A 27,654-nucleotide genomic window follows, 5' to 3' on the forward strand; every position below is an offset into this window, starting at 1 on the left:
TTGCAGGTTCGATCCCTGGCCTCGCTCAGTGGGTTAAGGATCCGGCATTGCTGTCAACTGTGGTGTAGGTTGCAGACGTGGCTCAGATCTGGCAGTGCCGTAGCTGTGGTATAGGCCAGCAGCTACAGCTCCAATTGGACCCCTAGCCTGGGAACCTCCATATGCCATGGGTGTGGCCCTAAAAGGACAAAAGACAAAAAATAAAAAAAATAAAAACAACGAATGCAAAATGAACAGGTCTTATGTTAATAAAAAATAAATCTAAACTCCCTCCCAAATGCAGGTCTTTAGATCTTCATAAATAAAGCCATTTAAAACCAGTAGCCCAAGAGAAAAAAATAACCTCAATATCAAGTTTAGCTTTCAGCATAAACTATCTTTAAAGAGCTTTATTGAGTTATAACTGACATATAATAACTGTACATATATAAAGTGTACAATTTGATATGTTCAATATACACAATATACAATCTTAAAATCATCACCATAATCAAGGTAGTGAATATATTCATCACCCACAAAATTATGTCACCTTTCTTATTCCTGATGTTGGCAGTTTTTGTATTTTTATTTTCTTGATCAGTCTAGCTAGAGGTTCATCAACTTTATTGACTTCTTCAATGAAATATTTTTCATTTATTTTTCTCTATTGTTTTTCTGTTTTCTAACTTAATGATTTTTTTTTTTCTCTGATTCTTATTCTTCTCTTTCCTCCTACTTTGGATTTAAATTACTCCTTTATTTCTTTTTTCTAAGGTAAAAGCTGACGTCATTGATTTGAAACTTTTCCTCTTTGACTGATATGCCTTTGATGAGATAATTTTGCTCTAAATCTGCTTTTAGCAGCATTCTACATGTTTTGATATGTTGTCTTTATTTTCATTTGCTCAAAATGGTTTCTAATTTCCCTTGTGATTTCTTCCTTGACCCATGGCACATTTAGAAGTGTGATATTTGATTTCCAACTATTTATGGGTTTTCTGGGCTTTGAGTTATTGCTGTCATACTTCAATTTTAAATATGTATAAACTCCAGACCACAGTGCTGCTGTTTATGTTTAAACAGTTCACATTTAATTTTATGTAATACAAGTTGAATAAGTGGATGAATGACTTAATGCGTGATTTTATTTCATATTACATAATTTTAATCAAACACCCCCAGTAATCAGGCAGATGCCAAGCAACATAAGACAAATTATCTAAAGAGGTCATAAGCATAGTTTTTAAGAATTAATGGCAGAGTTCATTAAAAATGCAGATTTTCAGACCAGACCCCAGATTTTAATTTAGAAGGCCTGAGATAGAATCTAGGAATCTGCAAATTATTGACTTTGGTAAGAGACAGAGATTACTATAAAATTAAGCATACCTTTATTTCTCATTTGAACTGGATAAATGAACGATGGTAGGCTAGAATGAACATTACTACAAAGAAGTAGAGGCAAGAACAAGCTAGAGTGTTTTAGCCTAGCTCAAGAGGTTCAGATTAGAAAAGGCCTCCAGTATCAAAACAAAAACCCGAGGATTTTTTTTTTTTTTTTTTTTATGCTGCATCCATCCCATGCAGAAGTTCCTGGGCCAGGTGTCAAACCTGTGCCACAGCAGTGACCATACTAGATTCTTAACTTGCTGAGCCACCAGGAACTCCAGAACCTGGGGATTAGAATCTTGAAACCACCTAAGGTTTTGAAATAAGGGAATATAAGAGTGATTTTTAAAAGAATGTTATTTTGGGAGTTCCCATTGTAGCACAGTGGAAACAGATCCAACTAGTATCCATGAGGATGTGGATTCAATTCCTGGCCTCACTCAGTGGGTCAGGGATCTGGTGTTGCTGTGAGCTGTGGTATAAGTCACTGATGTGGCTTGGATCCTGAGCTGCTGTGGCTGTGGTGTAGGCCGGTAGCCATAGCTCAGATTCGACCCCTACCCTGGGAGCTTCCGTATGCTTTGGGTATGGCCCTAAAAAGAAAAAAAAGAACGAGAATGTTATTTTGATGGGATGAGTTGCAAAGCTGGAAAGCTTGTCAGAAGTTTTAGAATGAGGCATTAAGGAACAAGTACTGACAATAGAAAATGTCAGAGACATATTGGTAAAAATGTTTGAACCTCCTTTCACACATGCAAGGATAAGAAGTTTAATATTAAATATAATATTTAAAAATATTTATTACAAATATAATAATAACAAGAAAAGCAGCAACGACAATAAAAACAATAAGCATGAAATAATCTTCAACAGGTTTTTCAGATGTTTACTTGCGTGATTCTGGAAACTCCACTAATAGCTCATGAGCAGTTTGTATTGCCTGGAAGGATTATTAAATAGTCGTGTTAGTTTTCTAAATTAAACCTAATTCATCAGTCATGAACCAAAAGCAGGCAACTTCTGTCTTCTCTAAGGCAGATGAAGCAATGCATGTGTTCTGTAGCATAATTTTATTTATATTTTTTCATTCACTATTTCAGCCAATTTCAATTTATTGTCAAAGATACAGAGGAAGTTTCCTTCGTGGTTCAGTAGTTAACAAACATGACCAGGATCCATGAGAATGCAAGTTCAATCCCTGGCCTCACTCATGGTTTAAGGATCTGGCATTGCCACGAGCTGTGGTATAGGTCACAGATGTGACTTGGATTTGGTGTTGTTGTGGCTGTGGTGTAGGCCAGCAGCTGTAGCTCCAATTAGATCCCTAGCTTGGGAACTTCCATATGCTGTGGGTGTGGCCCTAAAAAGAAAACAAACCAAACAAACAAAAAAAACCCCAACAAACCCCCAAACCACACAGAGATTTGTAGACAAGAAAGAGGGAAAATATACTTCTCTAAAACTACGAATTGGACACTTAGGTTAAACAGGCCAAGGGGGAATTCTCATTGTGGCTCAGTGGTAACGAACCAGACTACCACCCATGAGGATGCGGGTTTGATCTGAGGCCTCACTCAGTGGGTTAAAGATCTGGTGTTGCTGTGGCTAGGTCGGACATGTGGCTTGGATCTGTGTTGCCATGGCTGTGGTGTAGGCCTCAGCTGAAGCTCCGATTTGACCCCTAGCCTGGGAACTTCCATATGCTGCAAGTGCAGCACTAAAAAAACAAACAAAAACAAGCAACCTCCCTCCCCCCATGCCAATGGTATGAGAGAAGGAATAATTCTGAGGGGGTGGTTAGGAGCAAAAAAAGTCAGATAAGTTTTCAAGAAAGATATAACTTGAGCTAGACTTGAAGGCCAGGTAGGATCTGGACACATAGAGATTATAACGTACAGAAGAAGGAAAGAAAAGGCATTTTACACAAAAATCTCAGTAAGAATTTCTTTTATATCAAAGTCTGTTAACCAATTTTTACAGTTCATAAAGACGGCTAACTTGCTCAGTGCTGTGAAAGCAATTCCTAAGGAAGATGGCACTTCTATGACACAGTTATTCACTTCTTACCTTCTTTTAATGGGGTTTTGAGAACCAAATTTTCTTTACTTTCATGAAGAAAAGCCTTTGAGGGATCAAAGTGTTTGATACCCAGAACTTTATTTAATTCCTCCTGAAGTTTTGCTTCACTTTGTTTTCTTTTAGCAAGCTGAGTGCGGAGTTTTGACACCTCCTATGTAAGAAAAAAAATAGTCACAAAATAAATGTTAACGATTATGCTGATGAGGAATTCCTGTTGTGGCTCAGCAGGTTAGGAACCCAACATAGTTTCCATAAGGATGAGGGTTTGATCCCTGGCCTTGCTCAGTGGGTTAAGGATCTGGCCTTTTGAAAGCTGTGGTGTAGGTCACAGATGTGACTTTGATCCTAGCCTGGGAACTTCCATATGCTGCAGGCGAGGCCCTAAAAACAAAAGATTATGCTGGTGAAATGCACTGCCCGTGTTACTGACAAATCCCAAAGTTGCTCATTTTTCAAACATAAGGCCAAAAGATATAGGCTTTCAGACTATAAATTACAAAATGACTTTGACTGTTGACAAAGAAGATAATGAGTCATTTACATCTTCTTGTTCCTCTACAGGTACAAAGTTATCTTTTTGATAAAAGTTCAATGTCAAATTAAATGCCGAGATCAACTTCTGGCATGACAGCATGAGAAGCTCTGCTGACCAGCTCCCTAGTGAAAATAAAAATTATAAAAAGGAACCAGGGAGTTCCCTTCGTAGCTCAGTGGTTAACGAACCCAACTAGGATCCATGAAGACAGGGGTTTGATCCCTGGCCTCTCTCAGTGGGCTGAGGATCTGGCATTGCTGTGAGCTGCGGGTGTAGGTTGAAGATGAGGCTAGGATCTCACGTTGCTGTGGCTGTGTCATAGGCGGCAGCTGAGGCTCCAATTCGATCCCTAGCCTGGGAGCTTCCATATGCTGACGGCGTGGCCATAAAAAAGCAAAATAATACAAAATGACAACCATTTGAAGGCCTCTGAAAAATGGTGTCTTTTTTGGCTGTGCCCACAGCATGCAAAATTTCCCAGGGCAAGCCTTGAACCTGTGCCACAGCAGTTACCCGAGCAACTTCAGTGACAATGCCAGATCCTTAACCCACTGAGCAACACTGGAAAAGTGAAAATAGTCTTAAGGTAAAATAGCAAGTGAAGAAACATTTATTTAAGAAAACCCACAAAAATGTGGTAAAACAGGCAGTGGCCTATGGTATTTGAACCAATCCTGTTTCTTCTCTCTCCACGCCCTGCTTAGCAAAGCAAAGACTCCACGCCAGACTGGTGCAGCCAAGAGCACAGGGCTCCCTCTTCCCCCAGCTCCCAGTCAGAGGTAATTCTTGCCAGGAGGAGCAGGACATCAGCATATCTTATCTTGCCTGCAGCTACCTGTTGCTGAGGCTGTGTCCCAAGCAGATGTGGTTGAGAAGTAGGGGATCCTTTCTTCTATAGGACAGAGGCCATACCTCAGGTGCAGAGTGCTGATAATCCTGAGACCGTGATCACCATTGCCCTGGATCATGAGATGGTTCTATGCCAGGAGAGGCAAACTAAGAAACCTCAGGGTGCTCCCCATCTCCCTCTCTCCCAAGTCTACCAAGAACCCAGCCACTATGACAGAGGGGTCATTCAGAGAAAAGCTTGCCTGGGGAGTTCCCATTGTGGCTTAGCGGAAAAACAAATCTGACTAGCATCCATGAGGATCCTGCCTTGCTGTGACCTGTGGTATAGGTCGCAGATGCGACTTGGATCTGACGTTGCTGTGGCTGTGGTGTAGGCCAGTGGCCACAGCTCTGATTGACCCCTAGCCTGAGAACCTCCATATGCGGGGGTGGCCCTAAAAAGAAAAAAAAAAGAAGCTTGCCATTGTTCCCAAATCCAGCTCTGGTGCCTTGGCTCAGAAATTTTGCCTGGCTAAGTAGGCTGTAAAGCACCGAGCTCCTAATTTATCCCCAAAAGAACTGACTTCACTGGCAAAAGAGCTTAGAGAAGTTCAAGCTGAAGGGTATTTTTTTTTTTTTTTTCTTTTTGCCTTTTCTAGGGCTGCTTCCCACAGCATATGGAGGTTCCCAGGCTAGAGGTCTAATTGGAGCTGTAGTCACCGGCCTACGGGATCCCAGCCGCGTCTGCGACCTACACCACAGCTCACGGCAACGCCGGATCCTTAACCCACTGAACAAGTCCAGGGATCGAACCTCCAACCTCATGGTTCCTAGTCGGATTCGTTAACCACTGCGCCATGACGGGAACTCCTGAAGGGTACTCTTAAGAAGAGTAGAGGATGTGGTGCAAGGGAACTGGGAGATGACTCACAATGTAGGCTAAACTGTAGCTGTCTGCTGTATAGAAGAGAACAGGTGACTAAGACAGGTGGGAGGAGCCGTGTTGGAGTCAGAACAAAATCACTACCTAAGACATAGCTCCAACAAAGAAGCCAGAATTAGGCTGGATTAGTTTACACAGCAATCTGTGCCCTAGAGCACTGGTGAAAGTAAGAGGGATAAGTTGGCAATTCTGTGTGGTCAGGGAGAGTGGAAGACCGCCTTATCAAAACCAGCCTCTCAGGGTGACTGTAGGCACACCCCAAACTGAACCTCCCTGAGTAGCAACATTAGAGGTACAACTCTACCTGAGGTGGGGAGGAGGAACAGACTTCACTAAACAAGAAAATAACAATGCACCTGGAAAGCGATGGCAATATCCAGAGGTTCTATACTGTATTACCCAAAAAACCCATTCTCCAATCAAAAACTACAAGGTATGCAAACAGGAAAGTGTGACCTATACACTGAGAAAAAGCAGGCAACAAAACATGCTTGAGAGAGTGGTAAGATAGTGGATTTATCCTACCCCCTAAATTTAAAGGCATTATAAACATGCTTACAGAAGTAGGGGAACTACAACAAGAGAGAAGATTCAGATTACCAAAATCAGAGATGAAAGAGGAGACATTATTACTCCTCTTATAAAAAATTGAAAGGATTATAATGGAATGCTATAAATAATTGCACACCAACAAATCAGATAATTTAAATGGACCAATTATTTTTTTCCCTATTTTTTTTTTTTCAAAAAAATAAGGAATGCTTCACGAATTTGCGTGTCATCCTTGCACAGGGGCCATGGTAATCTCTGCATCGTTCCAATTTTAGGATATGTGCTGCCAAAGCGAGCACTAAATGGACAAATTCTTGAAAGACACGAACTATTGAAACTGTCTCAAGGACAGTCAATCTGAAAAGACCTATCACAAGTGAAGAGATTGAATTAGAAATCAAAAACCACTCACAAAGAAAAGCCCAGGTCCAGATGACTTCACCGATGAATTCTACTACACAGTCAGTGAGGAATGAATAGCAATCCTTCATAAACCACTCCAAAAAATAGAAAGGATGAAACATTTCCCAACTCATTTTATGAGGTCAGCATCACCCAGATACCAAAACCACAGACATTACATGAAAATTAAAGACCAGCATTGGGAGTTTGTGGTGGCCTAGTAGTGAAGGACTCGGCATTGTCACTGCTGTGGCTTGGCTCTGATCCCCGGTCTGGGAGCAAATGACCAGTATCTGTTAGGAATATGGATGAAAAAGTCCTCTGTAAATACTAGCAAAGCACATCCAGCAACATGTAAAAAAGTTATACACCATGACCAAGTGAGCTTTATCTCAGGAAAGTAAGAGTGTTTTAACAATTCAAAATCAATGAATATAATACATCGTATCAATAGAATTCTAAAAATTTTATCATCTCAATAAAGACAGAAGAGGTACCAGACAAAATTTAAACCTTTAATGATAAAAACACTAAAATATATCATGCTTAATGGTGGAAATTTGAGTGTTTCCCCCCTAGATCAGGAAACAAAGAAGGGACATCTACTCACTTTTATTCAGCATTATACCAGAGGTTCTAGCCAGGAACTTAGACAAGAAAAAGAAATAAAAGGCATTCAGATTAGAAAAGAAGTAAAACTACCTCTATTTGCACATGATATGATATTCTACACAGAAAATCCCAAGGAGGAGTTCCCGCTGTGGTGCAATGGGATTGGCAGCGTCTTGGGAGCACTGGGATGCAGGTTCAATCCCCAGCCCGGCACAGTTGGCACTGCTGAAGCTGAGAGTTAGATCGTGACTGTGGCTCTGATCTGATCCCTGACCTCGGAACTCCATATGCTGGGGGGTGGCCAAAAAAGAAAAAGAAAGAAAGAAAAATCTAAATAATTGGAAAAACATTCAATGTTCATAGACTGTAAGACAATATCGTTAAGATGGCAATATGTTCCAAATTGATCTAGATTCAATATAATTCCCGTTAGAATCTCAGTCGACTTCTTTGTAGAAGCTGAAAAGTTGATTTTAGAATTCATAAGGAATTTCACAAGACCAGAATAGCTAGTCCTGAAAAAGAACAAAGTAGGAGAGGAGGACTTGAGCTTCCTGGTCTCGAGACTTACTACAAACCCACACTATCAGGCCAGTGTGGTAGTATAAGCCTCGATGTACAGATGGATGGAATACATTTGAGAGTCTAGTAACAAACCAATACATATACAGTTTATTGATATGCAACAAGAGTGTCACTACTGTTTAATGAGGGGAAGGAATACCATCTTCAAATGGTACAGGAACAAATGAATATCCACGTGTTAAAGAACAAAGTTGACCCTGACCTCACACTGTAGATAACAATTAACTTAAAATAGATAAATGACCTAAATGTAAGAGCTAAACTCTCAGAAGAAAACTCAGGAGTAAAGCTTTATGACCTCGGGTTTAGCAAAGGATGGTTAGATGCCAAAGAATAAGCAACAAGGGAAAAAATACACAGAGGACTTCATCAAAATTTTGTGTTTCAAAGAACATCATCAAGAAAGTGAAAAGAAAATGCAAAGAATGGGAGATAATGTTAGCAAATAATACATCCGATAAGGGAGTATAAACAGAATATATAAAGAATCCTCTCAATTTATTAAGACAAATAATCCATTTAAAAACCGGGCAAAGGATCTAAATAGACATTTCTCCCAAGAAAATAAAACAAATTGTCAATAAGCACATGAAAAGATGCTCAACACCATTAGTCATCAGAAAAATGAAGTCAAAACCACAACTAGGCATCACTTCACATCAACTAGGATAGCTAGAACCAACAAGTCAGACAGTAAGTGATGAGAAGAAACTGGAACACTCACAGACGACTGATAGAATGTAGAATGCTATAGCTGCTTTGGCAAACAATCCAACAGTTGCAATCGTCCAACATACGGTAAACATTAAGTTACCATATGACTCAGCAACTTTACTCCTAGGAATAATTCAGGAGAAACAAGAACATATGTCCACATAAAAATCTGTACATGAATGTTTCCAGCAACATATATTTAATAGCTAGAAGGTGGAAACAACACAAATGTCCATCAACTGACAAATGGATAAATAAAATGTGACAGAGCCACAAAATAAAACGTTATTAGGCCATAAAAAGGAATGAAGTACTAGAGTTCTCTGGTGGCTCAGCAAGTTAAAGATCTGGCATTGTCACTGCGGTGCCTCAGGTTTGATCTCTGGCCTAGGAACCTTTGCATGTGTGGGCACAGTCCAAAAAAAAAGGAATGAAGTACAGATACCTCAAAAACATTATGCTAATTGAAAGCCACTTTTGTAAGACTATATATTATTTGATTCTATAAATATTACATACCCAGAATAAGGAAATTTATATACAGAGAGAGCTGATTAGAGGCGGAAGTATAGATGAGGGGACATGGAGATGATAACTAAAGGATCAGGGGTTTTCATTTTTAGGTGATGAAAGCATTCTAATATTGACTATGGTGATGGTTGCACCCATTTGTGAATACACTGAAAAACACCGAGTTGTACACTTTAACAGCTGAGTTGTATGATAATGTGAATTATATCTCAATGAAGCATTGAGTTATCTACTGAGTTTGTATCTCAATAAAGTAGGTCTTTGAAAGAACTTAAGGAGTTCCCATCGTGGCGCCGTGGTTAACAAATCCGACTAGGAACCATGAGGTTGTGGGTTCGGTCCCTGCCCTTGCTCAGTGGGTTAAGGATCCGGCGTTGCCGTGAGCTGTGATGTAGGTTGCAGATGAGGCTCGGATCTGGCATTGTTGAGGCTCTGGCGTGGGCCAACGACTACAGCTCCGATTAGACCCCTAGCCTGGGAACCTCCATATGCCGCGGGAATGGCCCTAGAAAAGGCAATAAGACAATAAATAAATAAATAAAAAATAAAGTTTTTCCTGATACAAAAGTCTTTCAGTTTACTTACATGTTACAAATAGAATACCAACTACTTCACCCCCAAATCAATAGAACTGTTATTTTACAAACCGATTTGAGTTGGCTGTTTTCATCTTTCAATTTCACAACATGTTTGATTTTTTGCTTTAGATTCTGATGACCCAATAATTTAGCATAGGAATCTCTTAGTTTATTTAGCTGTTCCTGAGCTTCACCATGTTCATTCAACAAAGCCTGTTTCTCTGCTTCAAAGGCGTCCAGTTGTAGCTGAAAATGATTTTTTTAAAATAAAGTTAAGACCCAAAACTGTTAAATCTTACTTACTCATAGAGACTATAAGACTCTTTTAAAAAAGTGTGTTCACTTCAAAGATCATTAAAACGAAGGTAAAGAAACAAGAAAAGAAAGCCTGCTAGTCAGCCTAATCTGTACCAGCCATGTGATTGGACATAACCAATACTGTCTTCTAAGTACCAAGATTAGCATCTATTCTTTTAGGATCAGGGTATTAAAGAAAAACTGAGAGAAATCATAATAAAACAAGTACCACAAATTTACATAGATTAATTGTCAAAAGTTCATATCAGGATAACCTTCTAAGCTTATTAACATTAAAAATCTCATTAAAAGGTATTATTTTACGAGTTCCCTGTGGTGCAGCACGTTAAGGATCTGGCATTGTCACTGTAGTGGCCTGGGTTGCTTTTGCAGCATGGGTTTGATCCCTGGCCTGGGAACTTTCATGTGCTAAGGCCAGAGCCAAACAAAACAGATATTTTTTTAACCCTATAATGGCTACATTAAAAATATATGTAAAATAATGTAATAAAATCTATAAGCCTTCTTTAATAGGATGTTACATTGGCATTATAAATGCACAGAAAAATGGTCTTTCAGAAAAACCCTATTAATCTTAGGACGGTGACAGAGAACAAAATAAATTCTTAAATATAAGTAGGTTAAGTCCTAATTGACAAACCTGAAAAGGTTTAGTTTTATTATATAGTTCTTCATAGAGGAGACGCCACTTATTCATTTCCTCAGTTAATTCTGCCATTGAGTTTTCTTTTTCAATTTTTCTGTAAAGGAAAATTAAGTTTAAAAACACAGTATATCAGAAAAAATAATCGAGATAGGTGGCATTCAGGTTCTAAATCTAGATTACCTTGTTTCTTCTTCTAGTTGTTTCTTAAAGTCTTCACCTTGTTGCTTGAGCTGGTTCTGCAAATCAGTTATTTTTTTAAGAGAAGAAACTGTGATTTCTTTAATTTCTGCTTCTTTAAGTGCTGATTTGGTCTGAAGATCTAGAAGCATCCTTGGGTTTGAGAGAGAAGAGTCCACTGAACAATTTACAACCATTTTAATTACTTAATTTATTTATTTTTAAACTGAAGGAACTCTTAAGAATTGTACTTTTTTAACTTGGTTTTTTTTTTTTTTTTGGTTTTTTAGGGCCATGCCTGTGGCATGTGGAAGTACACAGGCTAGGGGTCAAATTGGAGCTGCAGCTGCTGGCCATAGCCACAGCCACACAGCATTCCAGCCACGTCTGTGACCTGCACCACAGCTCATGGCAACCCACCGATCCTTAACTCACTGAGCGAGGCCAGGGACAGAACCTGCATCCTCATGGATGCAAGCTGGGTTTGTTACTGCTGAGCCATAAGAGTAACTCCTTAACTGTGTAAGTTCTTAATTCTGGAATGAAGATCACCCAAAGTAAGCCATGCAACCATAATTCCCTGCATTACTTAGCATCTGGATTTCAACATCATTAAATTGTCTTAATGGCTCTAAGGCCACAGGTGGGGACAGTTTACATTTCTCCTACATACCTTGCATATTCTTGATTCGCATTCTCAGTTTCCAATATCTGATGCTGAACATCCTCTGTACTTTTCTCAGCCTTGGCCACCTTTTCCTGAAGCGATGCATTCTCCAGCTTAAGATCTTCTATCTCACTTGCTGTTAATGTTTTATAGCTTATAAAATAAGAAAAAGAAAGTTAAAGGATTTTTCTAACTGCTGTATGCATAACAATTGCATAGCTGATTAGTTCGTATTTTATACACTTTCAGGTAAAACAAACTAAATCTTATCCATTTATTTTTGCATTTGTACAGGTAAGAATTCATTCTTTTGATGTTAGTACTTATATGAACTTATATGAAATATGAGGTTCATTTAAAGAAAAAAAAGAGTCAAGCGTCTTCTATGTGTGAGAACTATGCATAGAGATGGAAAGAAATCAGCTATCAAACATGAAAATTACCCCAAAACAAAAAAGCCTACACAATCCCTCCTCTATCTACCTTTATGGTCTTATAGGTAAGAGAGGGGGAAAATGCCTGTCTAGGTTTTGCAAAAAAAGAAAAAAACAAACAACAAAACAAAACAGAAAAAGAAGAAAAATAAGTATATATTTAAATTTGTAGTGTTGTAAAGGAAAACTACAAAGCACTTTAGCAGGAAGAACAAGGGAACCTACATTTTGCTTGGAGATTCAGAAAAGATCTTTCTAAGGATTTTATTTATTTATTTATTTATTTTGCTATTTCTTGGGCCGCTCCCGTGGCATGTGGAAATTCCCAGGCTAGGGGTCCAATCGGAGCTGTAGCCACTGGCCTACGCCAGAGCCACAGCAACTCGGGATCCGAGCCGCGTCTGCGACCTACACCACAGCTCACGGCAGCGCCGGATCGTTAACCCACTGAGCAAGGGCAGGGACCGAACCTGCAACCTCATGGTTCCTAGTCGGATTCGTTAACCACTGTGCCACGACGGGAACTCCCCTTTCTAAGGATTTTATAGTTAAGCTGAGATGTGACAGAGAAGCAAGATTTAGCCTGCCAGCTGGGGAAAGTACTTTAGAGAGAAAAGATGTATATGCGCTTGGAGGCAGACAGAATACAGTCCACTAAGAGCTGGGATTGGAATTTACTGAATAAGAGGCAGGAGCAGAAGCAAGAGGCATGAGGTCAATCATCACTGGCAGGGCATAATGGGTTTACCCAAGAGATAAAGGAGAGACTTTGAAAGTCTCTAAGTAAGTGTATAGATTATTCTAGAGATATGTGGACAACTGGTTAGAGAATAGACAGGAATTCAAAACTGGAGGATTAACTAGAAGACAACTGTTATCAGCCCAGGTGAGTGGTAAAGGAGGCTTAGACCAAGAAGGTGGCAACACAAAGATGTAGGATCTCTATTCTCCTTCTGTACAGCACAGGGAACTATACCTAGCCATTTGCGATGGAACATGATGGAGGATCATGTGAGAAAATGAATATACACGTACATATATATATGTATGTATGTATGGTTGGGTCACTTCATTGTACAGCAGAAATTGACAGAACTATGTAAATCGACTACAATAAAAAAATTAGGAAGTTAAAAAAAGATTTCTTTTGGAGGCAGAGTTGAAAAATTCAAGAAACAGATTAGATGTTGGGAGAAAGGGAGAGAAAATTATTGAGATGACACTAAGATAGATGGAAAGAGAAGCTCAGAAGTCGATATCACTGACTGAGATAAATAAAGATGAGTAACTGGAGGTAGAAAGAGATAGAAAGAAGATCCTGAGTTATTGTGGACAGGTTAATATTAGGTGATAGTATGGTATCTACTCGGAGACGTCAAGTAGGTGGATGGATATATGAGTAGAGAGCTGAAAGGAGAGGTCTGGTTTGAAGAAATAAATCTTAATGTTATTAGCATACTGATGGTGACAGACGCCATAGAATGGCTAAAAACCTCCTAAGGCACTACTTTTTTTTTTTTTCTTTATACAGCAGCACCTGAGGCATATGGAAGTTCCGGGGCTAGGGGTTAAATTGGAGCAGCAGCTGCCAGTCTACACCACGGCCACAGCAATGCCAGAGATTGAACCTGCACCCTGAGGGGTGCACTATGAGTGGATACTATGTCGGGTTCTTAATCCACTGCGTGACAACAGGAACTCCAAGGCACTATTTTTCTGAGTAGCAAGATGGGAAATCCCTTCAGAGTTAAGAATAGCATTAAAAATTTTATATCTATCTATAAACATATATTTAATGCTGACATAAGTCATAAATATATTCATGTATATTATAGTGTGCATATAGATATATTATATGTATGTCATAGTGTATCAGATGGGGAAAGAAGGTACTAGTCGATGAATGGGTATTCGGTAACTGGTTATTCACATGGAAAAACAAACGTGAATTTCATCCCGTTATTACTACACACTCTAAAACTAGTTTGAGGTAGAAAATAAAAAGTAAAACTTTGAAACTTTTGGAAAACAATTAGGTGAGTATCTTTATATTTTTTATGTTATTAGCATACTGATGGTGACAGACTCCACAGAATGGGTAAAAACTTCCTAAGGCACTACTTTTTTTTTTCCTTTTTACAGCAACACCTGAGGCATATGTTTTGGGATAGAAAGATATTATTGACTATGAAAGTATTTACAAAAAAATCTATAAACTTAACCACATTAAAATTGAGAATTTCCATTCAACAGAAGAAAAAAAAACCAACATAAATGAGACAAAATCATTGCAAATGAAGCAACCAAGAAGGGATTAATCTCCAAAACACACAAACATCTCCATTCAACTTTGTATCAAAAAAAAACAAACAGGAGTTCCCGTCGTGGTGCAGTGGTTAACGAATCCGACTAGGAACCATGAGGTTGCGGTTCGATCCCTGCCCTTGCTCAGTGGGTTAAGGATTTGGCGTTGCTGTGAGCTGTGGTGTAGGTCGCAGATGTGGCTCGGATCCCGCATTGCTGTGGCTCTGGCGTAGGCTGGCAGCTACAGCTCCAATTGGACTCCTAGCCTGGGAACCTTCATATGCTGCGGGAGTGGCCCAAGAAACAGCAAAAAGACAAAAAAAAAAAACAAAAAAAAACCCAAAAAACAAAAAACAACCCAATTAAAAAATGGGCAGATCTAAAAAAACATTGCTTCAAAGCAGACAGACAGATGGCCAAAAAATACATGAAAAGATGCTCAATTCACTAATTATTAAAGAAATGCAAATTAAAACTACAATGAGATGTTACCTCATATTAGTCAAAATGGCCATCATCAAAAGTCTACAAACAGGAATTCCCATTGTGGCTTAGTGGGTTAAAAACCCAACTAGTATCCATGAGGATGCAGGTTCCATCCCTGACCTGCTCAGTGGGTTGAGTTAAGGAGCCGGGGTTGCCTCGAGATGCAGTGTAGGTTGAAGATGTGGCTTAGATTTGGCCTTGATGTGACTGTGGTGTAGGCCAGCAGGTGCAGCTCTGATTCAACAACACCTAGCCTGGGAACTTCCATATGCTGCAGATGCAGCCCTAAAAAGAAAAACAAACAAACAAAAAAATATTTACAAACAACAAATGCTGAAGAGGGTATGAAGCGGGAACCCTCCTACTCTGCTGGTGGGAATGTAAACTGGTGCAACCATTATGGAGAAAAGTATGGAGGTTCTTTCAAAAACTAAATATAAAACTACCATATGATCCAGGAATCCCACCCTTGGGCATATTTTCAAAGAAAACCATAATTTGAAAAGACATGGAAATAATCTAAATGTCTAACAACAGATGAATGGATAAAGAAAATATGGTACATATATACAATGGAGTATAACCCAGCCATAAAAAGAACAAAATGATGCCATTTGCAGCAGCATGGATGGACCTAGAGAATATCACACCATGTCAGACAGAGAAAGACAAATATCATATAACTTATACATAGACTCTAATAAAAATGATACAAAAGAATCTTTATAAAACAGAAACAAACAGATTTCAAAGTCAAACTTATGGTTACCACAGGGGAAGCTGTGGGGGAGATAAATTAGGAGGATGGGAATAACATATTCACACTACTGTATAAAATAGATAATTAACAAGAACCTACTGTACAGCACAGGGAAATCTACTCAATTGTTTGTAATAACCTACATGAGAAAAGAGAATGGATACATGTATATGTATAACTGATTCACTCTGCTGAATACCTAAAACGAATACAACATTGTAAATCAACTATACTCCAATAAAATTTTGAAGAAAGAAGAAACCATAAAGAAAATGAAAAGATAAGCCATAATTTGGGAGATGATATTTGCATCCATATTGCTGATGGAAACTTTATAAATCAGTGAGGAAAAGATAATCTCATAGAGAAATGAACAAAAGTCATATACTAGTCTTGTACAGAAAAGGAAAGATAAATTATCCACAAGAAGAAGCCATTTTGGGTTTAGTACACTAGCAAAATTTATGAAGTCTAATAAGCTTTGGGGAGGAGGCAGATTAATGGGGACTCACACATCACTAGTGAGAGTATAGATTTTCACCCTCACTTTGTAAAGTGGTTTGCCATAAAAATGTAAAGTTGAATATGCACATAAACATGACTTTAGAGCAATTCTTACAGGTATATACTAGAAGACCACAAGAACAGCCATAGAGTACTATTAATAAAATGAAAGAAATGAGAACCAACCCAAAAGCCCAAAGAAAGAATGGATAGTGGCAGACTGATAAAATCAAATATTGTATGGCAGTGACCATGAACAAACTATAACCTCAGGCAACAATGTTATTCAAGTGTAGAAACATACAGAACGACGCGTGAAAAGGCCCAGGATAGGGTGTACACCATGATGTTATTTTTTTGGTGAAATTCTGGAAAAAGCAATATTAGATAATATACTATTTGTATGGATATGCACAGTATAAAATTATACACAGGAAAAAAGCAAGGAAATAATGTAGACTTTGAGATGGTGTTATCTATTGGGGAAAATCATGAGATGGGATAGGAGGAATTCATATAGACACGGAGCTGTTAAAATCTTTTGGCTTATAGTTGTCTTTTACGAGCTCATGAACGCTAATTTTAACCTTATGGTTTACAATCATTGTACACATTGTATATCTTTTCTATGTATTGAACATACTAAAATAGATAAGAGTTTTCCTCCTGAAATGATCTAAAGCAAATATAAGTAAAAACATTAACATTAATGTACTCTTGGTGTAAGATTGTGTGATGCATGGGCATTTATGGTATTATCCTTTGCAATTTGTAGTCCCCCCTGCAAATAAAGTTTTTTTTAAGAAAGGGAAAATAACAAGTAGATGGGATAGAGGAAGTGGATATAGTATATAATCTTTAATCAAGAAGATGAGCTACGAAAAGGAACAGAATTTGGGGGTAAGACAGATGTTGGGAGTGAGAGATGTTATTGGATAGCTGCAGAAGGAAGTGGAGGAAAAAAGGAGGTTTTTTTAAAAAATATTTTGAAGATGAAGGTGCATTAACATGTTTTAATATTGACTAGGAAAATTTTAGGAAAGAGAAAATTATGAGACAAAGGACAAATGATGGAAAGAGGTCACTGAAGGTTAAAGGAATGAGATATTTCATCTGTAATGAGTGGGAGGGAGACAGGATGAACACGAACGCAGGGGTGTTTACAGGTTTGATGAAAAGGAAATAAAAGCTTTTGGATCCTTCATGACAAAAATGATCACATTGGGAGGGTAAGACAGAAGAGCCGAAGGTTTGAGAGTACATGAAAATTTGAAATGGATAGTGGGAGAGGGAATTTACCATGTATTCTGAGACTATCAGATAAAGCCAACTTATAACAGGTCATTATGGAATTTAAAGTAATACCAATCATTTTATTTATGTGATTACTTTGTTGACAGATTTCCCTAGGTAAACACCCCCTCCCTGCTCATATGTTTGAGAGTGCAGGCTCCCCACAAAAATACCTTTCAAATTGAGCAGTAACATCTCCCAGGTTCTGCACTGTACTGTTATACCTTTCCTGCAAAAGCAGGGTGGCCTGAGTGTGAGCAGCATCACTTTTCTCCAGTTCAGCTTCTTTCCTAAGAAACAGTTAAAAGATAAAACGCTAGCTGCAAATCATTACCCTAGAAAGACACTATGAATCATATATCCTGTATCTTCCATTTTATGTTAGTTACTGAACAGCTTAGACCTAAACTTATGACCTACATCTAGTAACATGTTTATTTACATACAGCTTCAGTTTATCTTTCCTGCTGTTACTTTACTTTTTTTTTTTTCTTTTTAGGGCCGCACCTGTGGCATATGAAAATTTCCAGGCCAGGGGTTGAATCGGAGCTACAGCTGCCGGCCTATGCCACAACAACACCAGATCCGAGCCGCATCTTCGACCTACACCAGGGGTCACCACAAGGCCGGATCCCCAACACAGTGAGCGAGGCCAGGGATCCAACCTGAATCCTCGTGGATACTAGTGGATTTGTTTCCGATGCACCACAATGGGAACTCTGTTTGTTTTCATTCTAATTTACTTAACTTTTCATATTATATATACTTACGCAGGTAGTTTAAACACGTTTTTGGAAGAAAGATTAAAAGAGAATCTTGGCAGTAGCCAAGATTAAAGAATGTGAAGGATTACCAGTTAAAAACCACTTGGGGAGTTCCCAGTCGTGGCGCAGTGGTTAACGAATCCGACTAGGAACCATGAGGTTGCGGGTTCGGTCCCTGCCCTTGCTCAGTGGGTTAACGATCCGGCGTTGCCGTGAGCTGTGGTGTAGGTTGCAGACGTGGCTCGGATCCCGCGTTGCTGTGGCTCTGGCGTAGGCTGGTGGCTACAGCTCCAATTCAACCCCAGCCTGGGAACCTCCATATGCCGCGGGAATGGCCCAAGAAATAGCAACAATAACAACAACAACAACAACAACAAAGACAAAAGACAAAAAAAAAAAAAACAAAAAAAAACCCCAAAAAAAACCACTTGGAATGAATAAAATTTAATTCTCTGTATTTAGACATTTAACAAGTACTAAGGGAGTTCCTGCTGTGGTGCAGTGGGTTAAGGAATAACAATTGTGGCATAGGTCACAGCTGTGGCTCATATTTGAGCCCCTGGACAGGGAACTTCCATATGTCATGGGTATAGCCAAAAAAATGAAAAAAAAAAAAAAAAAAAAAAAAAGAAGCAGTAAGTACAGTTAAGAACACTTCATTTTAAAAGTTCTTTTCAAAAAAAGTTATAGGACTATGTAGATTCATTTTGGTTATACCAATAAACCACATAATAGTTAATTATTCAAAGATTCAGCAACTTATTTATTTCTTCGTTCATTCACATCGCAACTGTAGCAGGCAGAAATTCCTTGGCCAGTGATGGAACCCAAGCCACAGCAGTGACAATCTTGGATCCTTAACCCACTGAGCCACGAGGGGAACTCCAACAACTTGTTTATTTAGCGGATTATTTTAAGTCATCTTTATAAATATATACTACAAATCTCAGAGATTTAAAAAAAAAATTAGTACTACATACTACCACAATGGTGATACAAATTTTCTGTAAGAACATGGCTTATAAGAGATTTTTAAAGAATTACATATGTAACTAAAAACTACAAAGAAGAAGTATTATTCACTTACAGAATAAAGTGGACACTGAGACAAGATAAACACTTGGTCAAATTCATTCCGTAATGATAGGATTTAAAAATGTACACCATAGCTAAAAGCAATCAAACAGTACTAAAGAGTTTATAATAAAAATATTCTCTTTCCCGCCCTCTAGAGGAGCCACTATCAACTTCTAAATTTCTCCCTTAAGCCAGTAAAGGACTTTAGAAATTATCTCATAAGACTCCTTTTTATATTGAATGAGATAGAAAATTAAAGCAATTAAGAATGTCTTGCTCAGAATCTCACAACTAGTTAACACATCAAGAAATAAAATCTTTATCTCCTGACTTCTGGACTGAATTCTGAGTTAGAATGATTATTTAATCTTTCTTTCCAAAACTGACATCATCTACTTAAGATTCTTTTTTTTTTTTTTTGTCTTTTTGCCTTTTGAGGGCTGCTCCCGCGGCACATGAAGGTTCCCAGGCTAGGGGTCGAATCGGAGCTGTAGCCACCAGCCTGCGCCAGAGCCACAGCAACACGGGATCCAAGCCTCGTCTGCAACCTACACCACAGCTCACGGCAATGCCGGATCCTCAACCCACTGAGCAAGGCTAGGGATCAAACCCGCAACCTCATGGTTCCTAGTCGGATTCGTTAACCACTGAGCCACACGAGAACTCCTTAAGATTCTTAAAGTGCCTGTCCCTGAGACTGGCTGCAGTATAGAATTATTCCCCCTAATTATACTCTTGTAATAACAGTTTTGTGTAATTTCCCACAAATGCAGGCATAAATATAATCTTGGTGGTTTTTTTTGTTTTTTAATTACCAATCACTAAAGAAAACAGAAAAGGGATTAATAACAAAAGTATCCAACAAGAGATAGATACAGTTGAGAGGTAAATGATAGTTCTTAGGTTCATGTCTAGTCTGTGGTTCCTTCCAGGAAAATTTCTTATTGTTAAAATCCTAAGGATTCGGAGTTCCCACTGAAGCTCAGAAGCTTAAGAATTCGACACAGTGTCCATGAGGATCCAGGTTTGATACCTAGCCTCACCCAGTGGGTTAAGGATCAGTTGTTGCTGCAGGCTGTGGTGTAGGTTGCAAAAGCAGCTCAGCTCTGGTGTGGCTGTGGCTGTGGTATAGGTCTGCAGATGCAGCTCTGATTTGACCCCTAGCCTGGGAACTTCCATATATGCTACAGATATGAAAAATCCTAAGGATTCAAATATCTGTTTACAATTTGAACTCAAGAATCAACCTGGATATTTTAATTAAATATAGTAGAGTAGGACTTATAATGTGATGAAAACAATATGAAATTGGAGTTTAAAAAAAAGCATGAGCTCTTAGGCTTTTCACTTTCAATGATAAAATTTTTTATTTTGAATGTTTTCCAGTTCTGGATGTTTTTTCCCATTTTGCTCTTTAATTGTTTCTTCTGAAGTATTTGTGCTCCTTCAAAAGACGTAATTAAAAGTATAGCTTATGCTATGTAAACTGATGTACATATGGACAAAAAATGGAAATGTTTCTTACTAAAGGGTGAGAATCTTAGATTTTAGGTATTTTTCTTAATCTGTTATTGTAATGTTAATGTCCAATAATTTTTAGAAAATGTAAGATTGGTAGAAGAGCCCCAACTCTTGGCTGTTTGTTAAAACATTCTTTAATTATAAACCTTGGGCCTGGGGTTCCCGCCATGGCTCAGTGGAAACTAATCTGACTAGCATCCATGAGGACACAGATTCGATTCCCGGCCTCACTCAGTGGGTCAAGGATCCGGCGTTGCCATGAGGTGTGGTGTAGTTTATAGACGCAGCTTGGATCTGGCACTGCTGTGGCAGTGGCTGTGGCATACTTGTCGGCTACAGCTCCAATTCGACTCCTAGCCTGGAAACTGCCATATACCATGGGTGTGGCCCCAAAAGAACTGAAAAACAAACAAACAAGCCCAAAACCCCAAAACCTCGGGCCTTAAACAAACAACGTGCAGGGCTTCTGACTTTGGTTGTCATACTTGTTTGCATGCATCTCCTGTGCATGCTATTTACCTCTCTGTGTCTGTTCCTTACCTGTAAAATTAATTCCAGCCTCACCACTCACATGACTGGTGTGAGAATCCTGAGTGAGTGTACTAGAAAATACTTTTTAGCATCTGAAGTCATTTATCAGCAGGAAGGTCTATTAATACAAACCCTTTCAGCTTTTCTTCTAGGAGTTTTAGTTCTTCAGCTCTAGATTCTGCTTCCTTTTCCAACTGCTTGACCAGGGTTTCAGCTTGTTCTTCCTTTTGCTGTAAGTTATCTAGCTCATCCAGTGCTTGCTTTAATTCTTCCTCAAAGAGATTCCTCTCCTTAATCATTTCCTCTTGAAAAGAACATAGCTTCTGCTGAAGATTAGAAGATAATTCCTGCATACAAACAGAAAATCATCAAAATAATTTGAAAGGTTTTGATAATAGGTAATTTAATAATTTGTGAGGTTTTCTAAGGACAAATAAAGAAGTATAGCAATGAACACTAAATTCAAGAGCCTCAAGGAAACTTGAAAATTAGAGAGATGTATTCATTTTGTCATGGATTCTATTCAACACTTTAGCATTGTGGTAAATGTTATTTTAGTCTTTTTTCCTATGCAACACACACACACTTCTTAGCAAACTAAAATCATATTCTACAACTGGCTTTTATCACATATTTTTCTCATATGATATTATATAAAAGGAGTTCTATGACTTTTACATATTTTATTTATTTTTGTATTAGAGTATAGTTGATTTACAGTGTTGTGTCAATTTCTGCTGTACAGCATAGGGACCTGGTCATATATATACATATATTGATACTTTTTCTCATATTATCATCCATCATGTTCTATCCCAAGAGATTAGGTATAGTTCCCTGTGCTACACAATAGGACCTCATTGCTTATTCATTCTAAATGTAATAGTTTGCACCTATGAACCCCAAACTCCCTGTCCCTCCCACTTCCTCCTCCTTTAAAGTTATATAAGTAAATACCAATGAATAAATATAAGTAAATCACCATTGTGAAAAAATCCTGACATTACAAAAAAGTGAAAATTGCCTTGATTACTCCCCATCTTAGTTTTCCCATATCAGAGATAACTATTAGTTTGGTACGCTATATTTTCTATGTATTCATATACTTTTAAAAACTTAAATGATATACACTGTGTATGTAAAGATCAGTTAAAATATGATAAAAATGGTTGCTGAGGAGTTTTGTGATGCAGTGGGTTAAAGATCTGGCATTGTCATAGCAGTGGTCCAAGCTAATGCAGTGACAACGCCAGATTCTTAACCCACTCTGCCATAAGAGAACTCCTCAAATGTTCGTATCTAACTTTAAGTGAAAAAAAAAATTATTTCCATTTCTCTAATTACTAGTAAGGTAGAGCATTTCTGATGTTTATAGGCTATATGAATTTCTATTTCTAAGAATTATCAATTTCCATCCTATGCCAAATTTTTTTTTTTTTTTTTTTTTTTTTAGGGCCACACCCGCAGCATATGGAGGTTCCCAGGCTAGGGTTCTACTTAGAGCTACAGCTGCCAGCCACGGCCACAGCCACAGCCACACAGGATCAGAGCCGTGTCTGTGACCTAAGTGTGGCACATTTCTGCTGTGCCACAAATGGGAACTCCTGCCCATTTTTCTAACGAACTATCTTTTTTTTCTCACTGATACACAAAATATTTTCTACGTAATTTGAATTTTTAAAAACTGTCAGTTTTGTTTTTTATCTAAGTAGATACTCTTTTAGGAGTTCCCGTCATGGCTCAGTGGTTAACGAATCCGACTAGGAACCATGAGGTTGCGGGTTCGATCCCTGGCCTTGCTCAGTGGGTTAAAGATCTGGCATTGCCGTGAGCTGTGGTGTAGGTTGCAGATGCAGCTCGGATCCTGCGTTGCTGTGGCTCTGGCGTAGGCTGGCAGCTACAGCTCTGATTAGACCCCTAGCCTGGGAACCTCCATATGCTGTGGGAAGTAGCCTTAGAAAAGGCAAAAAGACAAACAAACCAAAACAAAACAAAAACCAATTTCCTTACTGTGCTTCAACTCTTGCTTGACTTTTTTCACAAAATCAATAAAATAGCCCTGTGGTGAATATCAGTTAACATACCACACACGCATGATTATTTCTTCAGGATAAGACTCTAAAAATGGAATTGTTGGAGCAAAGGATACATACAATTTAATGTAAAGTTTTCCCGATACATAGGGAAATCTATGACCTAAAAGAAGCACAAAGGTTTTGTTTTTTTTTTTTTATATTATAGTCAACTACCTTCTCTTGTTGCAGAAGTGATTCAATTTGCAATACTTTTTGTTGTAGTTCTTCATGTTCTTGTCTTTCAAGGTTAGACCTTTCTTTTAAATTTTGTATTTCAGAATTTAGATTTTCATCCCGACATCTGTCCCTATTGATGAGGTCTCCTAGAAAAGGGAAAAAGTTAACAATGCTGTAATTAGATATTAACTTTGAGAAACCCAGATTCTCATAATATTCTACTATGCTACATTTACCATGTTACAGAGATCAAGTATTTCCAAAGGGGGGGGGACTCTGAAATATGTTTCATTACTCTGTGTAATATAGTATATGCTTTATATAATAAAACCCCCAAACCTAATTCCATCTATCTACCAATTTTAAATGGCCACCCAATGAGGAAGTCAAGAACTGCACATTTGTACATATTTCAATCAGGACAAGCAATATATTGAAATAGAGAACAAACAGTATAAAAGACAAAAATTCCCATACATAGAACAAAACTTTTGTTGTTTATATAATCATTTTTGAAAGCTGTTTTAACATAGTAATACCTTAAAAAATATACTGTAGGGGATAAACAGAAAGATCCTACTATATAACATAGGGAACTATATTCAAAACCTATGATAAATCATAATGGAAAAGAATGTGAAGAAGAGGGAGTTCCCGTCATGGCTCAGGATAATGAACCTGACTAATATCCATGAGGACTCGAGTTCGATCCCTGGTATCACTCAATGGGTTAAGGATCCGGCATTGCCAGTGAGCTGAGGTGTAGGTCGCAGATGCAGCTCAGATCTGGTATTGCTGTCGCTGTGGTGTAGGCCTGCAGCTATAGCTCTGATTCGACCCCTACCCTGGGAACTTCCATGAGCCTCGGGTACAGCCTTTAAAAAAAAAAAAAAAAAAAAAAAAGAAAGTATAACTGAATCACTTTGCTGTAGAGCAGAAATTAAAGGAAAAATCAGCTACACTTCAATAAAGCTAAAAAAAGAAAAGTCTTCTTAGAAAAATTATTTGAGGCAGTCCTTATTTAGAGAAAGTGAAACTATAAACAGGAGAATACCTTTTTCTTTTTCAAGCTGTTGGCATTTAGCATTCAGGTCGTCTACTTGTTTGGACAACATAGCAACATTTTCTTCAATAGACTGCTTAAGGCTTAAAATTTCATGATTCTTCTCTTTCAGATTTTCTTCTAAATGGGCAATATCTAGCTTGTATTTTTCCACTTGATCTGACGCACAACTGCATTAAAACAAATTATGTTGAAGAGCATATCTACCTAAGCACAGGGAACATGAACTAAAAAAGTGATGGAAATGATGTATTCATTATACTTCAACAAATAAGGTCCAATTTAAAACTATTCATATTACCTTATCTCTTCAATATATTCTAAGAGTTTTTCTGTTTCAGATTTTTCATCCATTTTTTCTTTCTCTATTGAAACACTAAAAAAATACGATTATTAATACATACAATAATCACACATAAAGCACACTCTGTACTATTTACCATTGTCTCAGACAGGCAGACTCCAGAGTCCAAACTCCTTTTTTTTTTTTTGGTCTTTTGTCTTTTTTAGGGCTGCACCAGCGGCATATGGAGGTTCCCAGGCTAGGGGTCTAATCAGAGCTGTAGACACCGGCCTACGGTGCAGCCACAGCAACCCAGGATCCGAGCCGAATCTGCGACCTACAACCACAGTTCACTGCAACACTGGATCCTTAACCCACTGAGTGAGGCCAGGGATTGAACCCCCAAACTCACGGTTCCTAGTCGGATTCGTTAACCACTGAGCCATGATGGAAAATCCGAGTCCAAACTCTTAACCATTAATATGAGCTCTTTCGAGTTGACAATTTAATACATGTGAATAGAAGACTCATTTTTTTTTTTTCTTATTCTTTGGTTGCCCTATGGCATAGGGAGTTCCTGGGACAGGGATCAGCTCTGAGCCACGGTTGTGAGCTATGCTGCAGCTGCTACAATGCCGAATCCCTAACCCACTGTGACTGGCCAGGGATGGAACCTGAGTCCTAGTGTTCAAGAGATAGACCCGATTCCACTGAGCCACAGTGGGAACTCCAAGTTTTTCTGAGTGAGAAAGCATTCCAAATATACACTTTTCTTTTTTGTTGTATTAGCGGCATGTGGAAGTTCCTGGGCAAGGTACTGAACCTGTGCCACAGCTGTAACCAGAGCCCCAGCAAAGACCATGCCAGATCCTTAACCCACTGAGCCACCATGGAACTCTCAAATATATTCTGACAAAAGAGCTATGATGAGAGTCATTATCTACAACACTTGAGTGTTACAGAAAAATCTTTTCTCTGTAGTTTCCTAGTTTCCCCACACAACACACATACAAAGTCGCATTTTGTGTACCATAAAGCCTTTGTTCCGGGTTGCATTATACTCAGTTACTTCTGTGTTTGTCTCCTCTAAATATGCCAGTTTGAGGAAAGGGGCAGGAGGTTAAAGGATATATGTGAATGGTCAATAAGCACGTAAAACATGCTCAATATCAATAGCAACAAATTAAAATCACCAGTGAGATACTACTTCACATCAGTTAGAAGGGCTGAAATCAGACAGACAGACAACATCAATTGTTGGTGAGGATATGGAACAACTGGATCCACCATACATTTCAAGGTGGGAGTGTAAAATGGTTACAACCACTTTGAGTCTTCATTATACACATACAACCGGAGGACCTGGAAATTCCACTCCCAGGTATTTATTCAGAGAAATAAAAACTATGTCTACAAAAAGGCATACTCATAATAGTCAGAAATGGAAACCCAAGTATTAATCAATACCAAATATTGATCAAGCGAAGAATAAGAAACAAATGAAAATATATTCATATAATGCAATTCTACTCAGAAATTAAAGGAAAAAATTGTAATGCAAGAGTATAGATGAATCTCAAAAAATTTATGTTAAACAAAAGCTGCACATATACATGTGTACACACACACACACACACACACACAAACACACACACACACACACACACAGAGTGATAAACATCCCCCCAAAGGCCCAATAATTTATAATGATATGTCAGAAAGTGATTATGGGGCTGTGGGGTATGACATGGGGAGAAGCAGGGGAGCATGAAAGGGCTAGAAGGAACAGTCTGAGGGGATGGCAATATTCTCTCTCTTGTTTGGGTGGTGGCTATACAGGTATATACATGGTTAAAAGTCACTAAACTGAATACTTATGATCTGTATTTTATTGCATGTAAATTATAGCTGAGTAATAAGAAGAAGGCTAGGATTATGGATTAATTACAGATTTCTATACCAATGTTTCTTAGTTTTGGTCTGACTACCACCGCAAGATTATTCCTTTTTTTTTTTTTTTTTTTGGTGTCTTTTTGCCATTTCTAGGGCTGCTCCTGCGGCATGTGGAGGTTCCCAGGCTTGGGGTTGAATCGGAGCTGTAGCTGCCAGCCTACGCCAGAGCCACAGCAACACGAGATCCGAGCCGCATCTGCGACCACTCCACAGCTCACGGCAACGCCAGATCCTTAACCCACTGAGCAAGGCCAGGGATTGAACCTGCAACCTCATAGTTCCTAGTAGGATTCGTTAACCACTGAGCCACAACGGGAACTCCCATAAGATTATTCTATTACAAAGATTACGAGGTTTTTCTCACCCTTGATACAGAAGATAGACATCTTTTCAGTACAATGTTTGGGAATGATTACGGGTCAGCTGTCAAAGAGGAAGAAAAACTAGGCAAGTAGAGGCAGTCAATGAGGTTAAGTATAGAGGGAAGGTTAAAGTCTCAGTAAATAATAGCTATGTGAGAAAAGTAAATCAAGAACTGGTTAGGTTAGGTAGTTTCCCTTTCCTTTTAGTCACTCACAGTTTCCCCTCAAGTTGTGCTATTTTCCCCTGAGACTCTTCGAGGTTCTTCTGGGTGACCTGCAATTTCACCTCCATGCCTTCTTGTTTAGCCATCATACTCTACATAACAGAAATATCTGTTTTAGGAAATGAGAAATTTTTCAGATCCCTAGATGCAGACACAGCAAAGTCAGCAAAGGTATCACTCACCCTCATCTTTGTTTCTCTTTTGTTTCTAAGTTTCATCAACTCAAGGCTTAGAATTCTCATATTCTTCTGGTTACTATCTTCAGAAAACTAAATATAACACATAAAAAATTCAGAAATATTTTC

The 27,654-nt window shown here is 38.5% G+C and overlaps 1 protein-coding gene across 2 annotated transcripts in view; it reads right to left on the bottom strand.

The window, feature by feature from the left end:
* Positions 1,049-27,654, bottom strand: part of HMMR (hyaluronan mediated motility receptor) — a 41,728-nt gene continuing 15,122 nt past the window's right edge. For both annotated transcript variants that reach the window (XM_003134082.6, XM_005672556.3), the window contains exons 6-18: positions 27,532-27,618; positions 27,341-27,441; positions 24,829-24,903; positions 24,519-24,697; positions 23,462-23,610; positions 21,345-21,559; positions 17,493-17,609; positions 11,545-11,691; positions 10,875-11,024; positions 10,689-10,788; positions 9,800-9,976; positions 3,439-3,601; positions 1,049-2,311 (exon numbers count right to left, since the gene is read on the bottom strand). In XM_003134082.6, coding sequence (XP_003134130.2) covers positions 2,292-2,311; positions 3,439-3,601; positions 9,800-9,976; positions 10,689-10,788; positions 10,875-11,024; positions 11,545-11,691; positions 17,493-17,609; positions 21,345-21,559; positions 23,462-23,610; positions 24,519-24,697; positions 24,829-24,903; positions 27,341-27,441; positions 27,532-27,618 — 1,680 coding nt within the window. In that variant the 3' untranslated portion in view covers positions 1,049-2,291. The remainder of the gene's footprint in view (positions 2,312-3,438; positions 3,602-9,799; positions 9,977-10,688; positions 10,789-10,874; positions 11,025-11,544; positions 11,692-17,492; positions 17,610-21,344; positions 21,560-23,461; positions 23,611-24,518; positions 24,698-24,828; positions 24,904-27,340; positions 27,442-27,531; positions 27,619-27,654) is intronic.

This window comes from Sus scrofa, chromosome 16 (genome assembly GCF_000003025.6).
Source record: "Sus scrofa isolate TJ Tabasco breed Duroc chromosome 16, Sscrofa11.1, whole genome shotgun sequence".
Lineage (NCBI taxonomy): Eukaryota > Metazoa > Chordata > Mammalia > Artiodactyla > Suidae > Sus > Sus scrofa.